Source organism: Cupressus sempervirens, chromosome 10 (assembly GCF_028749045.1).
Source record: "Cupressus sempervirens isolate cs-2001-9-10 chromosome 10, ASM2874904v1, whole genome shotgun sequence".
Classification (NCBI taxonomy): Eukaryota; Viridiplantae; Streptophyta; class Pinopsida; order Cupressales; family Cupressaceae; genus Cupressus; species Cupressus sempervirens.
Window position 1 is genome coordinate 258,101,542 of NC_143127.1, and position 16,100 is coordinate 258,117,641.

Genomic DNA, 16,100 nt, shown 5'->3' on the forward strand with positions numbered 1-16,100 from the left:
TTGTTAATCCGGTAGGAGAATCGAGGGTTTTCAAAAAAGCCATAGTTGGATTAAAAAACTTGAAACCATTCGCAGAGTTCTTGAATAGAGGGCAAACTTGAAAAAAAAGACAAATTTTAAACCGTGTAGCACAAAGAAAATTGCAAAAAGAAAAATTGGACGTTGAATCCCAAGTTGGGTTTGGAGGAAAAAAAGATGCAAATTTTGAACACACTCGGGCAAATATTTCAAAATTTTTGAACTAATAAATTTCCAAAAAGAAATTAATATTTTCTGAAGAGGACAGGAATCTTCTCTGATACCATATTATGGTAAAATAATGAATGTGTTATTAAACAAAGATCGTGAATGATCTATATATACAAGATACAAAAGAATGTTTATATAACGAACAAGAGAGGAAATAGAAACATTCTGGTAGAGTGATAAAGATAGTTCCTATTAGATAGTTTCTATATAGCAGGAGTTTGTGGAAACATTACAAAAAGAGTGACCATTAGAAAACAACGAAAGAAAGAGAAAATAGAAACTATCTAATGTCGTAATATATTGAACTTAAGATCAAATCATTTGGTTCTTATAGGAGTAAGGTGCATCTGCATCTTTAAAACTAGAATGCATGACGGCCATCCATTTAGACCTATCCTCATCTCCTAGCCTCGTATGAGATGGTATATAGCCTTTTAGGTCATTACCACCTTTAGTTAACTAGGACTTTTATCTATCATCCTTGATCTGTTTAGCACATTGGCTGTTGCCCCAGATAGTGTTCATGAATTCCCTTTTACCATAGCATATCATCTTGTAGATCTTTCCGAAATTCCATGTGTTATCCTGTCCTTGGGTTCCATGGTTACCATATCTTGGATTAACATTCCACTACCAAACATTGTTTCTGTCTTTTTTGGATAACTGAGATCTTAAACCAGGCTTATGGTTCTCTTTTAATAGCTAATTAGTTTTTCTCCTCTGTTCTTGTTTTTTTCAAAGCATGTTTATATGCACAAGTTTTTCATGCTTATTCTATCATGTATCGCACGAAACTGATACTAATTAGTTAATTTTTTCCAATATTATAGTTGCAATTTCTAAGTATGACAATTTTAACATGATGGTCTGGACTCTGGAACCAGCAAGCATTTCAACTTTGATTTTATTTCTTGTCCTCAACTTATTAGAATGTTACTTAAATCAAATGATTCTCCTCTTGAATGAAGATATTCGGCTTTGATTGCAATAACATAATCAATTGCTTTTCTAAAATATTCTTTAATTAAATTTAGTGCTAAAATACCGTTATTGCATCTTTTCAAGTCCTACTCAACAACTTGAGTGCAGAGACTAGATGATGGTTGACATAGTTTGTCCTTTCTTTATGCACTGTATTTATGATCTTAGTAGAAAATGTTCACATAGCAGGAAAAACAAATTCTTTTCCTCTAATGATTTTGCATATATTCCAGAACTTAAACTGATGTTTTTAATTTCAGCAAATACAAGTTTGAGCAACAGAAGAGGAAGCGAGAACAACAGAAGAAGAGTTCGGGTATATTTCACCTTACACTTCCATCTTCAATGAGAAGTTAGTCTATTGATTTTTCTTGAAATTGCGTCCTTGTCGACCAACAACCTTCTCATTGCTGGTTAACTCTTGTGCAGTTCATGGTGATATTAAGGAGCTTAAAATGGGGTATGTTTGGCACATCCTCTTAACTACCTCAGTTTTTGTTAGATTTGCATATTTAGAAAGTGATATTTACAAATTTCTTTCATGTTTGCAAACTTCATTTCCTTCTATCCAAATCAGAGGTAGAGCCTGTTTTTCATTGAATAACATTTTGTTGCTTTAGTTGAAATCTTTAGAGAAATTTACTGTAAGCTGTTTGGTTGGTTTTTGGTTTTCTTGGTAAGGGGCTTTGTACCATTTGAATTTTATATGCTGTTTGGTTAGTTTTCTTGGTAAGGGGTTTTGGACCATTTGAAGTTTATATGTTGATACGTTTTAGTTTGTAAGATGACAGAAAATGTCCCTGCATTTTTGTTCATTTTTATGTGTTGCCAGCCACCTCTTGTATCAGCTTTCTCTTGCTTGCATAATTTGAGCTAAATCCTGCTGTTAGAGACTCCAAGGTGAAATACCTTAGAGTAATATCCCAAAATTCATTGAAATTCACACTGTAGGGAAGTACCTCAACTGTTAATGAAATTTTGTTAGTTCCTACATAGGATCAGAAGTAGAGCCGTTGGACACTGGTTGGTTTCTTCCAAAGTCAGCAGACTTAGACACAACTTGTTCATTTGCAATGTGAAGAGCCGAAATTGACCTGGAACTAGAAAGATGTTACAATATTTCGTTATTTATAAACACACAATTACAAATGGAGATGTAGTCTCCTTATGTGAAGAATAATTGAGCACAAAAATATAAGTTTTCTGAAAAGCTAGCAAGAAAGTTTCAATGATATCAGAAAACTAAATACTAACTAAGATGATCATTAAAGAGACATTGGAATATTCTAATACCCTCCCTTCATGGTCATCATCTAACTACTCCGCAGAAGACTACACATGTCATGGTCATAAATTCTTCAGAATATTTCTCTGCTGCTGAGACCCTTCTTGGATAAGCAGAATGTCAATGACCAAAGTAGCCAAAACTCATCTGGAAAAAAACAAGATGGCTGCCAAAATACTCTGCAACAAGAGACGAGCTAGCTACTGACTCTGACAGTGAGAGGAGTTTGCCACTAACCCTTCGATAATCTGCAAAACTTCTGGCTGGAAATCATCACAAAACATCCAATCTGATGTTGGATAATAGAGTTGTCCCTACTTGTAGCCAAAGACATACATCGAGAACAATTGCCACAACTTGAGAAAAAAATGCCAAAGCCTCCAAACTTTTGCAGATGAGCACGACACCCCAAAATAGACTGCGACAGTAATGATTTTTGAGGAAAAAGTTGCCAAACCCAAGTTTACAAATCATCAATTGTCAGGAAAAGAGGTAAAAACCTACAAAAGTAATTCCATGCACTTTGTGAATTGCAGAACCTAGAAACGTGTTTTAATGATAACATCAAAAAACCAAACATAATTCTTAAGGACGAAAAATAATAAATGTCACTCAGATTTTGTTTACAGGAAAAAATAATGAAAATCCCTCTTGAATCTTTTAGGGGGTAAAAATAATGAAAACCCACCAAAAATATTTGGAGGACAAAGTTATAAAGCCACCAATAACTTTTCAACAGAATTAAAATTATAGAACCAGCCAAAAATGGCTGCCAAAATGCTCTGCAACAAGAGACAAGAGCTAGACTTTGACTCTGACATTGAGAGGAGCTTGCCACTAACTCTACGAGAATCTGCAAAACTTCTGGTTGGAAATCATCACAAAACATCCAACTTGATGTTGGATAATAGAGTTGTCCCTACTTGTAGCCAAAGGCATACACTGAGAACTGCCATGATTTTGAGAAAAGAAATGGAAAGCACTCCAAACTTTTTCAGATGAGCACGACACCCCAAAACAAACTGCAAAAGACATGATTTTTCAGGAAAAATTGCCAAACCCAAGAGTACAAATCATTGATTCTTGGAAAAAATGGTAAAAACCTACAAAGTAATTCTGCGCACTTTGTGAATTGCAGAACCTAGAAACGATTTTAATGATAAGATCGAAAAATCAAACATAATTTTTAAGGACAAATATCAAAAAATAATAAAGACGTCTCAGATTTGTTTTACAGGAAAAAATTATGAAAACCCTTCTTGAATTTTTTATGGGGAGAAAAATAATGAAAACCCACCAAAATTTTTTTGGGGGCAAAATTTTAGTCACTAATAATTTTTTAATGGAAGAAAAATTATAAAACCCCTCCTAGAAACCATCATGCAACAAAACACCAAACTTAGCATGGTAAAATAGCACATGCAACATGCAACTCACAAAATGCACATGCAAGCAACATACAACTCACAAAATGTACATGCAAGAAACATGCAAGTATGTGCAACCCACAAAAATTATAGACTTTTGCTCAAACCAGGCAATCACAAAACCAAGGTCCTCGACCAGACTTGAGATTTTCAGCAAGAAATCTTTGTATCTGCCATTGAATTTGTAAAGCCTTTTTTCCATTAAAAAATGATTAAAGATTTCTGGAATTAATTCTAGAATAGAAAGGGCCCCGAATTTTTCGTTTTTAAAAAATTGCCAAATATTACAGAAGCCCATCAACTTGCTTTGGTGCCATGCTGCAATACTTTATTATTCATAAAGGAGTAATTACAAATGGAGATGTAGTCTCCTTATATAGTGAATGAAATAGAAACTTTCTGAAAAGCTAATAGGAAAGTTTCTATGTTATCTAAAAGGAAAATACTAAGGTGACCATTAAAGAAACAGTACAATATTCTAATAGTAAAGTCCGAGAAACTAAATAGGACCAGAAGCAGTGCGTTTGGACCATAGTTCCAAGAATCACGGCGATTCATGCGATTCACGCGATTTGGCGATTCGATTCAAGCCAAACGATTTTTTGTGAATCGGTGAATCGAATCAGCGATAAAGGGTTTATGAAATAAGTTACTCACTAAATTTCAAGGGTTTTTTAAATTTTCCGATTCATAGCCGATTCGATTCCGATTCATGGCCGATTCACGATTTGATTCGGCCTTGCCGATTCCGATCCGATTCCGATTCTTGTTACTTTGGTTTGGACACTACTTGGTCTTTGGCTATGTGAAAAGATGAAACTGACTAGGCATTTGGTAAGTTTGAACAACTAAAAAATTCTTAAATATTTTCATTTGTAGAAAAATAGGGCTTTGTATTATCCAAAAAATTAACTTCATAGATGTCAAAATTAAGGTACTGTCATGATTGAGAATACTCATGATTGAGAATACATTCACATAACATTATGCCTTTTTACTAAACATGGTACTTCCAAAAGTGTTGGAAGACAATAATTTGAAAATTGGGAATAAAGAGATTACAATGATAGGCCATAAAAATTTCAACAACTGTGTGATCACCCATGTGAACAACATTGAGATTGTGATGAAACTCAGATTTGGATTAGGCAACAACAATAATATTGTATGGGACGGTCCATAGTAAGAGTCTTATTAAGAAATTTGGTATTGGAGGGCCATTGAGAACCTAGAGAACCAAGAAGGTAGTTTGGATGATAATAAGAAAAGAGGATTCAATTGAGTTCCACATGGCCCCCTTGAGTGAAAGTAGAGATTAAATTATTTGAAAAGCAAGTTAATACTGAATTCTGTAAGTACTGGATCAGACAAATAGAATTTCATTTCAGTGCACACAATCTTAGTGAGAAAAAAAGGTATCTTTCGCATGTCTCAAACTGTCAAGGCATGCTCTTGAATGGCATGAATTGTTTTCATCTTTTATAAAGAAAAAGAAGTTGGTTATGTCACTTAAGGAATTGTTAAAAATTCTATCCTATCGGGCCCAAGATCAATCACAAAATTAAAGTGTTTGTTTCTCAAACAGTGAATGGGAAGAGTGTAGGTTTACATCGTGGAGCTCAGAAGACATGACTTTTTAATTGGACATGGACCTGGAGGATTAGGATGTTCTTATAAAGTACTTCGAAGGTCAACCCACCCACATCAGATAGAGGATTATCACCACCAATTCACATGATATGGAGAAAGTTTGTAATTGTGCACAACACGTAGAAGTTGACAAACAACTACACTCGAGAGAGGATTGGGCAGTCAGAGATCAAGAAATACTTAAAAGAGGATGTGTGTAGCAGAAGAATGTCAGAAGGAACCATGAGTCTCGGCTAATTTGACTCAAAGGGAAGATACTAAGGCAAGCAAAATAGTGTTTGAAGGAAGAGATGGGAAGCTCTAAGCTTTTGTGTGACCAAACTTGTCTACAAAGGGAGTGGTGATTGATAAAAGGATTAGGAAAATAACCTTTTTCAGAGATATTTAATTTTAGAAGTCAAAAGTATCAAAAAATGAACTGGAAATCATGGCAGTGGAAGCTGTTGGTTTCCAACTGAGAGTTTTGTATTTGCCATGGTGATTTCATAGCTACTAGCTATCGAAATTTGGTGGTTTCATTCCAACACCAGTGAACTGAATTTAAAGTGAATCGTTTAATGTTTCTCCTTTTCGTTTCATTTTCTAGACCAAGTGTGTGAGGGGGCCATTCCAACTAATATTTATGGAGAGGAGGAAGATGGATTAAATCAGGATGTAGGTTTGAGTGTCACATTACAATAAGAGATATAATTTTCTTTGTAGTTAACACCTCAGACTTAACAGTGTGCATGTAATATAGTATTCCACGCTATTTACAACTCATTCCATTTTTCACACTATTTACATCAGTCAATTTTTTTGATTTAAAATAACAATTCAATAGAAGTGCAACTGTCACTACCCAGCTGGTTTTTCTCCTTGGGTTTTTTTTAGGATAAAAACTGCACATTATCAATTTTTAACATTGTTTCCTTCTGAAGTGTCATTTATCTTGAGTCTTGGCTATAAGTAGCACAGTCCATATTTTATTGGTTCTTAATTTATACAAGCATATTTTGATAAGATGATGAATTGAGCTCTTGCCGTTAAGATGCCAAGTTTCTCATTGCAAATCTGATAACCAAGCCGGAGGATTTAGTAAACTAAGATCAAACTTAATTTCTCAATGCTATCACTAGTTTGTCGCTGATGCAGTACACACTTGTACCTCTGTCTAACATGGCAAAAAGTACAGACAATAGTGAAGGTACAAAAGGATCAGTGGTAGAGGAGAAAACTCACACAAACTCAAGCAATGACCCCACAAGGAATAGCTGCACCTGTTTATACTCAGGATTTGCATGGATAATGTTTGGATAAGATTCTAAAGGTGTACCTTTCATTCTTCTCATGAAACCTTATACTCTAGATGCAACAATGAATAACTTACTCTTGACCTGTTTCGTAGCACATGGGCATTCTCAATTTCTGGCTTAATTTCTAATTTGTCTTGTGTGTTCAATTATTATCTTGATTTTTGTTCGCAGTCGCAAGTCATAATCAACACATGTAACTGCTTCTAATGGCATCTCTACAACTCAAATTATCATTAATAAATTTAGTCTAATAGATTTAGTGGTCAAAACAAATCCCATCTAGATAAAGAAGGCAAGAAAGGGACTAAAATATCTTGTTATTTGTATGTTCTCTAGATCCATTAGTTAAAAAGAGAAACCTTGAGATGAACAGGGTAGAAACGAGGATAGCAAGCTGTGTTGCATGGGGATGAGTACACACTGCATTGCCTCTCCTTCCCCTGAACATTTCTTTGACTTCCCAGTTACGTAAGATTTCAGGGTAACATCTAGGCAACCCTGTGTTTTTTCGTTTTCCTAGGAAATAACTTTGTTGAATATAGCTAGTAAGTCATTGGAACCTGTTTCCAGTGTCCGAGACCATGAAGTCATTCATATGACACCTATTTATAGTCTATTGATGAATTGGTATTGTATGGTAAGGCTGGCTGTGAAGACTCTGCGGTCTCCATCTTTTCTGTAGGTCGGAGAAGAAATGAAACAATTTCAGGGTGCACAGTAAAGCTGAGCAATCTTCTTTATCCTGAAAAATCTGGAATAAACAGTGTCACATATGACTGATCCTTATAACTGAAAAGACCTAAAAATATGCCTGCAAAAGAAGAAAAGTGAAAGCATGAATTATTCAGTGATGATACCAGAGTACTCTTAGTCTTTCATGCTACATTGTAGGGGCTATATGAACATGAAGAAAGATGGAAAATAATTATGGCTATGAACATAACATGAGTATCACAAAATTACATTTAAGATTGGATACCAAAGTGAAATTTCTTGGGACTCAGAATCTGTAAAGCTAAATATTTATGAAGAAGATAGCGAAGAAAAAATAAACTTTCAGAAGCACAAAGAACAAATTGAATAGTTCTTTAGATGTATATGAGAGTTAAAATTATGGTAATTGAGAACATAAAATAAACTCTTCAGTTGACTTCCAAATAAATGTATAACTATAATAAGAAACCCTAATTAAATGTCGAGATTTTACTATTCTTTGTAAATTCAAGTATAAATTATGATATTCAATAATGCTATAAGCTTTAATTTCTAGAAGTGGTATTTTTTTGCCAAGACCTTACAGAGGCAGGATAAACCAATTCCATGTAAAAACCAAACTGAAATGCTAGCACTTTATAATTGCATTTTGTGGCATTTCCTTTGTTTAGAACCAGCTTTTACTTTTTAATATTTATTACTTTATGTTAAGTCTTTATTCTTTCTAGGAGTTAGCCTCTACTCTCACTTTGCCTATTGATATGATACGACTGTGCACCCATATTTAACGTTCACCAAATAATTACTTTGTCTATGCCGATTTAAAAGGGTATGACATGCATGTTTAAAATAGTTTCAATTTGAAGGTGGTCAAAATTGCTCATTACATGGTTTCTGATGTAGAGCCACACCTTGGAAAACTCAGGAGGAATCAGACACTCAACTGAGTTGCTTCAAGGGGCATCTACAACCTCCAGGATCACACACTAAAATCAGATTCAAAACAAAACTTTGAAAATAAAATCCCCCAAAATATCTTCTTGCTGCCTCCGGATAGACCTGCACTCAGACATGAATAACTTTTGAACCAAAAAATATTTACTCAATCCAACCGTTGAGATTTGGCGTAACTAGGTTTCAAACAACATATAAAAATTTGAGAGAAATCCAACGGTTCAAACCTGAGATATTGACCACGCATCAGAGTACATTTTTCTGCAAAACATTGCTTCTTGCTGTCTCTAGATAGACCCGTGAACAGACATATATAAATTTTGAACCAGACAATATTTTCTCAATCCAACCGTTGATATTTTGCATAACTAGGTTTCAAACAACATATAAAAATTTGAGAGAAATCCAACAGTTCATTTGGAAGATATTACCCATGCACTGAGACTAATTTTCTGCAAACATACCGAATTCGACCCAAAACTAAAACTTTTTAATCTTCTGCAAACTATCAACTTGTTTCCAGTGAGAAGATAAGAAAAATCCGTTCAAAACTCAAACCATCGAAAACTTACACAAAGACAAAATAAAAAAACATTCCATATCTCTCCAAATTTGATTCTTTTGCGACATAGCCGACTGGCTCTCATTTTAAAACTGACTTTCTTTTTCCTAATTAAAGGATGTGAAACGTTTTCTTCTTATTTAGAAAAGAAGAACGTCTTCTATCCAAAAAAAGGATAAGAATCTGAAACGTTTTTTCTACCAATATTAGACAGTCATTTTCTAAATCAGAAATATTCCAAAAACTGCCTACTACCTATTATTGGATTCTAAAAATCATTAAACACTCCACCTACGAACTAAAAAAAACTATTCTAATTTAAGATCCACACACCTGGTCCTAGGTGGCTATATCTGGAGAGCTCATCGAATTGCTACTCTAGGTATGCCACCACATGTAGGACGTTATTACAAACTTCAAAAACTAAAAGCATTTAAAACATAACATTAAATTTCCTATTACATTTTCAACAATGTTGCCTCCTATAGCATTTCTCTTCATTGTTGAAAATGTAATAGGAAATTTAATGTTATGTTTTAAATGCTTTTAGTTTTTGAAGTTTGTAATAACGTCCTACATGTGGTGGCATACCTAGAGTAGCAATTCGATGAGCTCTCCAGATATAGCCACCTAGGACCAGGGGTGTGGATCTTAAATTAGAATAGTTTTTTTTAGTTCGTAAGTGGAGTGTTTAATGATTTTTAAAATCCAATAATAGGTAATAGGCAGTTTTTGAAATATTTCTGATTTAAAAAATGACTGTCTAATATTGGTAGAAAAAACGTTTCAGATTCTTATCCTTTTTTTGGATAGAAGACGTTCTTCTTTTCTAAATAAGAAGAAAACGTTTCACATCCCTTAATTAGGAAAAAGAAAGTCAGTTTTAAAATGAGAGCCAGTTGGCTATGTAGCAAAAGAATCGAATTTGGAGAGATATGGAATGTTTTTTTATTTTGTCTTTGTGCAAGTTTTCGATGGTCTGAGTTTTGAACGGATTTTTCTTATCTTCTCACTGGAAACAAGTTGATAGTTTGCAGAAGATTAAAAAGTTTTAGTTTTGGGTCGAATTCGGTATGTTTGCAGAAAATTAGTCTTAGTGCATGGGTAATATCTTCCAAATGAACCGTTGGATTTCTTTCAAATTTTTATATGTTGTTTGAAACCTAGTTATGCAAAATATGAACGGTTGGATTGAGAAAATATTGTCTGGTTCAAAAGTTATACATGTCTGTTCATGGGTCTATCTAGAGACAGCAAGAAGCAATGTTTTGCAGAAAAATGTACTCTGATGCGTGGTCAATATCTCAGGTTTGAACCGTTGGATTTCTCTCAAATTTTTATATGTTGTTTGAAACCTAGTTACGCCAAATCTCAACGGTTGGATTGAGTAAATCTTTTTTGGTTCGGAAGTTATTCATGTCTGAGTGCAGGTCTTTCTGGAGGCAGCAAGAAGATATTTTGGGGGATTTTATTTTCAAAGTTTTGTTTTGAATCTAATTTTAGTTTGTGATCCTGGAGGTTGTAGATGCCCCTTGAAGCAACTCAGTTGAGTGTCTGATTCCTCCTGAGTTTTCCAAGGTGTGGCTCTGCATCATTTTTGGTATCAGAGCTTGAGAGTTGCAGGTTGTGAAGTTATATGTTGAACGTCCCTGATCAAGATTCCTCAATAGGGTCAAGCAAGATGGTGACCAATGCAGAGTTAGTGAAGAAAGTCGAGGAGCAAGAAGAACTTATCCAGAAAGAGAATAGGGAGTTGAAGGGGATAGTGGCAGAACTAGCCAGTAAGTTGGAATATATGCAGAATATAGTTGAGAAGAAAGAAATGAAAGAAGAAATGGAAGAAGAGGAAGACGTACCCGACAATGAAGAAGATAGAATATCTGAGAACGAGAAGCCATTTTTTAAAGCTTTAAAGGCTTTGGGAGGAAAACTCGTGGAGTTACCTATGTTTACAGGAAAGATGGACGCTGAATTAGTTTTGGAATGGATTGAAGCCTTAGAGAATCATTTTGAATGTGAGAAAGTTTCAGAGTCGTAGCAAGTTAAGTTGGCTAAGTCCAAAATGAAGGGAGCAGCCCTTACATGGTGGAATTTTGTTAAAAATGAAGAACACTGTTAAAAATGCCTGTCAAAGAAGAACCACCACAAAGGAAGTCCATTTTTAGAACTACCTGTAAATCTGGGGGAAAAGTTTGTAAGGTACAAGTAGACTCTGGTTCTACAGAAAATTTTGTCTCTTGAAATGGTGGAAAAGTTAAAGCTACCAAGAATACAACACCCGTATCCTTACAAAATATCTTGGTTAAATAAAGGGCAACATACTATAGTGGAAGAGCAAGCTTGGGTGGAATTTCAGATTGGAGCCTATAAGGATAGATTATTGTTTGATATTGTTAATATGGATGCATGCCATTTACTTTTCGGCAGACCCTAGCAATATGATCTCAAGGCACATCGTGATGGAGTGAAGAATACGTATACCATTACAAAGAATGGAAAGGTCATTGAATTGATACCTCTAGTTGAGCCAAGTCAAGAAGAATCCAAAACCGCAGAAGCCAAAGTTATGATGATGGGTAAGAAAGAATTCTTGAAAGAAGTGATAGAAAAGAAGAAAAGAGAGGAAGAAGAAATGAGAAAACAAAGAGAAGAGGTAAGCAAGATAGAAGAGGAAATAAAAAGTTTGAGAAGTAAACGTGAAGAGAATGAAGCTAAGTTGAGAGAAAATAAAATGCAGAAAGAAGGAGTGCAGCAAGTAAATGTTGATGAAAAGAATAAAGAGGAAAGCCCTATGGGATTTGAGTGTGATAAAGTTATGGTTGGAACAATAATGTGTCTTTTGAAAATAGAGAAGAGTACAATGTTGGAAGGTACTCCTACGGAAAATTTTTTGGAGGCAACTAATGAAGCCTTAACTATGCATAATGAAGAAAAATGTCAAGAGGAATGGCATGAAGATGAAGCTAAGGAATGTGTAACAACAAGTTCTGAAGAAGAATCTGATTTATGGGAAAAATTTGCAGCCATTGTGGGAGAATGGAAAAGGCATGGCGGTAGTATGGAAACTCAGCTTGAAGAAGAATGGAAAGAGTGCAATACTGTTATTGTTCTTGAGCAAAGTTGTAATAAGAAAGAGATATTTGAAAGTGAGATTACTACAGAAGATCAAGATGATGATAAATGTTTAATAAAGGAAGAAGAGATAAATACGATTCTTAAGATTCAAGATGTGAAACTGGTTGATAGTCAAGAAGCAGATAAGTTTATGGTTACTATTGATGAAGATAGATATGATGCACATTACATGGTGTATAAGGAAGCTCATATTCAAAAAGAGAACTCAAATAATCTTAATGCTGATGATATGTTTTCTTCTAATAATGTTTATGCAGGGATGTAGATTTCATGTATAGTGAATCATGCTGGAGAATTTTCTGTGACATTTACAACATTAAAGAATCAAAGCTACAAGGTGGAGAAGTTGGATACTATTTTTGGTTTTCTTGTAGATATGCTCATCCTAGTTCAAAGAAATTGGAAAGTTCGAAAGAAGAATGAGATTCATCTCTACAACACATCATCTCAAGAGGACTTGAGATTCATTCTACAGAGGAGTATGCTGCAGTGGCAGAGAAGAGAAATGCTACAGGAGGCAACATTGTTGAAAATGTAATAGGAAATTTAATGTTATGTTTTAAATGCTTTTAGTTTTTGAAGTTTGTAATAACGTCCTACATGTGGTGGCATACCTAGAGTAGCAATTCGATAAGCTCTCCAGATATAGCCACCTAGGACCAGGTGTGTGAATCTTAAATTAGAATAGTTTTTTTTAGTTCGTAGGTGGAGTGTTTAATAATTTTTAGAATCCAATAATAGGTAGTAGGCAGTTTTTAGAATATTTCTGATTTAGAAAATGACTGTCTAATATTGGTAGAAAAAACGTTTCAGATTCTTATCCTTTTTTTTGGATAGAAGACGTTCTTCTTTTCTAAATAAGAAGAAAACGTTTCACATCCTTTAATTAGGAAAAAGAAAGTCAGTTTTAAAATGAGAGCCAGTCGGCTATGTAGCAAAAGAATCGAATTTGGAGAGATATGGAATGTTTTTTTATTTTGTCTTTGTGCAAGTTTTCGATGGTCTGAGTTTTGAATGGATTTTTCTTATCTTCTCACTGGAAACAAGTTGATAGTTTGCAGAAGATTAAAAAGTTTTAGTTTTGGGTCGAATTCGGTATGTTTGCAGAAAATTAGTCTCAGTGCATGGGTAATATCTTCCAAATGAACCATTGGATTCTCTCAAATTTTTTTATGTTGTTTGAAACCTAGTTATGCAAAATATGAACGGTTGGATTGAGAAAATATTGTCTGGTTCAAAAGTTATACATGTCTGTTCACGGGTCTATCTAGAGACAGCAAGAAGCAATGTTTTGCAGAAAAATGTACATTGATGCGTGGTCAATATCTCAGGTTTGAACTGTTGGATTTCTCTCAAATTTTTATATGTTGTTTGAAACCTAGTTACGCCAAATTTCAACGGTTGGATTGAGTAAATCTTTTTTGGTTTGAAAGTTATTCATGTCTGAGTGCAGGTCTATCCGGAGGCAGCAAGAAGATATTTTGGGAGATTTTATCTTCAAAGTTTTGTTTTGAATCTGATTTTAGTGTGTGATCCTGGAGGTTGTAGATCCCCCTTGAAGCAACTCAGTTGAGTGTCTGATTCCTCCTGAGTTTTCCAAGGTGTGGCTCTGCATCAGTTTCATGTTTGTGAAAATGGAGGCTTTGATTTTAGTTATAACTTTGTCTTATTTCACCATTCATCATGCTACTTATTGCTTTTAGTTGCAGGAAAAGGACGGAAATTTTGTTGGTATTAGCTAATGATTGGCCTTAACTCTTTGGTCGAAATATTTGACAGTATACAGTAATAGTTTGTGATTGATCTCACCTAGTTTCTTTGGAGGGAAACATTGTTTACCTTTTTAAAATTAACGTCTTGAAACCAGCTTGTATGGAAGACAAACTTAAAAAATCAGAAAATAATCCTGATAATGTGTACTGCTGATATTTAGAAGCAGGGTGCTCTATACATTAGAAAAATTGAAACATTTATTGTTCAAGTTCTAATGCAAATGAGGTTGCCAAAAACTTGGTTACTTTAGGCAGTTTGTTTTGGTCGTGATGCAATTACAATCTCTCAGTTGGCTCTAGTGCAAAGTTAGTTTGCAATGGCGTTGTTAGGTATTTCTGTCTTGTTGATTTTCTTTTGTGTTCATACCAGGTGTAATATAGAAACCCATGATTATAATGTGCGTCTGCGAGCTGCTCAGCGTTTTCTCCAAGATGGTCATAAGGTCAGTGACATGTTTTAACTTTTAAGTCTATTGGAAAGATGGAATTCCGTTCTTACTTTCTTCCTTCTGGAGGTGCAAGTAACAAAATCCAAATAGTAACGCTTTAATTACAGGTCAAGTTCATAGTGCAATTCAAGGGTCGTGAATTTAATTACAGAGAGAAAGCCATCAAGATATTTGAGCGATTTGAAAATGACCTGAAAGAGGTGTGGTTTATTCACCTCCATTTTATCTTTACAGATATTTATCCAGAATTTTTTTTCACAGATATCTAAAGAAATGCTTTATTGCAGTTGGGAGCATTGGAGAGCAGGAATTACGAAGATAGAAATATGAATATAACTGTTCAACCAATTAAAGGGGCGGTGAAGAAGCAACCTAAACCAATTAATACAAAGAAATCAGACAAGAGGTCCCTCAACAAAAAGCAGCTGATGGCTGAAGAGACGATTGAGGAAGATCCTTTGATTGAGGAAGAGGCCAAGACTGAAGTTTCTTCTGGAGTGTGAATCAATTTATTTTCTTACACTTCCTAGTCATGTAAATTAGCACGTGTATGGACAAGATTTTCATACGAGTCCATTTCCAAATGTAAACTTTCAAGAAAATATATACGTTTCTTCAGAAGCACCATTTGTAATGTTAGAATCTAGATCTATAATTTCTTGCTTCATGAGCTCCTTCCCTCTGTTATGCAACTTTCGTCAGAAGCAAAACTTTAAGTTTTATAATCTAGATTTAATATCTCTTCCGTCAATTATTATGTTGTAGCAGCTGTAAACAGTAAGATGGTAAATATCTGTAGTCGCGTAGGCTTCCACCATATTATTATTCGCTGAATGTTAGCAGGTTTCCGCTGCCGGGACTAACTCATGATTATTTATTGGAGGTCTCTCCCACCGCTTTCATCTTATTTGGAATTGTGAACATATGTTTTATGTCAAATAATGTTCGGCTGAGCTTATATCATGTAAATTAGGAATTTTTGAGATACACAGTGTTCTGTCGAGTCCTCAGTTGGGGTAACGAGATTTAGGTTCAGTAGGGTGTCAATATAAGGTTATTCTAATTGTGATATTGCTATCAGGATTTTATTGCGTGATTTTGAGTCAAACTCATTGGTCTATATTTCATGAGTAGCGATTCAAAATGAAATTATTTATTGGAGGTCTTTTACATTGCTTTCATCATATTTGGAATTGTGAACATATGTTTTATGTCAAATTATGTTTGGCTGAGCTTATATCATGCAAATTAGGAATTTTTGAGATACACAGTGTTCTGTCATGTCCCCAGTTTAGAACTCTTCATGAACTCTTCAACATGATTTAGGTTAAGTAGGGGATCAATATAAGGTTATTCTAATTGTGATATTGCTATTAGGATTTTATTGTGTGAAAATTTTTGAGTCAAACTTATTGGCCCATGTTTCACGAGTAGTGATTCAACATGAATCCATCTCTCATGAGAATAAATGGAACACTGAGCACTCATTGGATCTAGGTGATGCTCACAGGGGTGAAGCACCAGGACTTCCCGGGAGGTCACCCATCTTGGTACTACTCCAGCTTGAGCATACTTAACTACGGAATTTCCTGCATGGTTAAACCCAAAGCTTGCAACCCCATTTGCA

The 16,100-nt window shown here is 34.7% G+C and overlaps 1 protein-coding gene across 1 annotated transcript in view; it reads left to right on the forward strand.

Annotated features, from left to right (window-relative positions):
• The window catches only part of LOC149533614 (uncharacterized), a 68,140-nt gene extending 52,916 nt beyond the window's left edge, over positions 1-15,224 (forward strand). Inside the window, exons 5-9 of the mRNA XM_089804951.1 lie at positions 1,491-1,546; positions 1,660-1,690; positions 14,395-14,467; positions 14,581-14,673; positions 14,761-15,224. Of these exons, the coding sequence (XP_089661077.1) occupies positions 1,491-1,546; positions 1,660-1,690; positions 14,395-14,467; positions 14,581-14,673; positions 14,761-14,976 (469 nt within the window). The 3' untranslated portion in view covers positions 14,977-15,224. The remainder of the gene's footprint in view (positions 1-1,490; positions 1,547-1,659; positions 1,691-14,394; positions 14,468-14,580; positions 14,674-14,760) is intronic.
• The last annotated feature ends 876 nt before the right edge of the window (positions 15,225-16,100 follow it).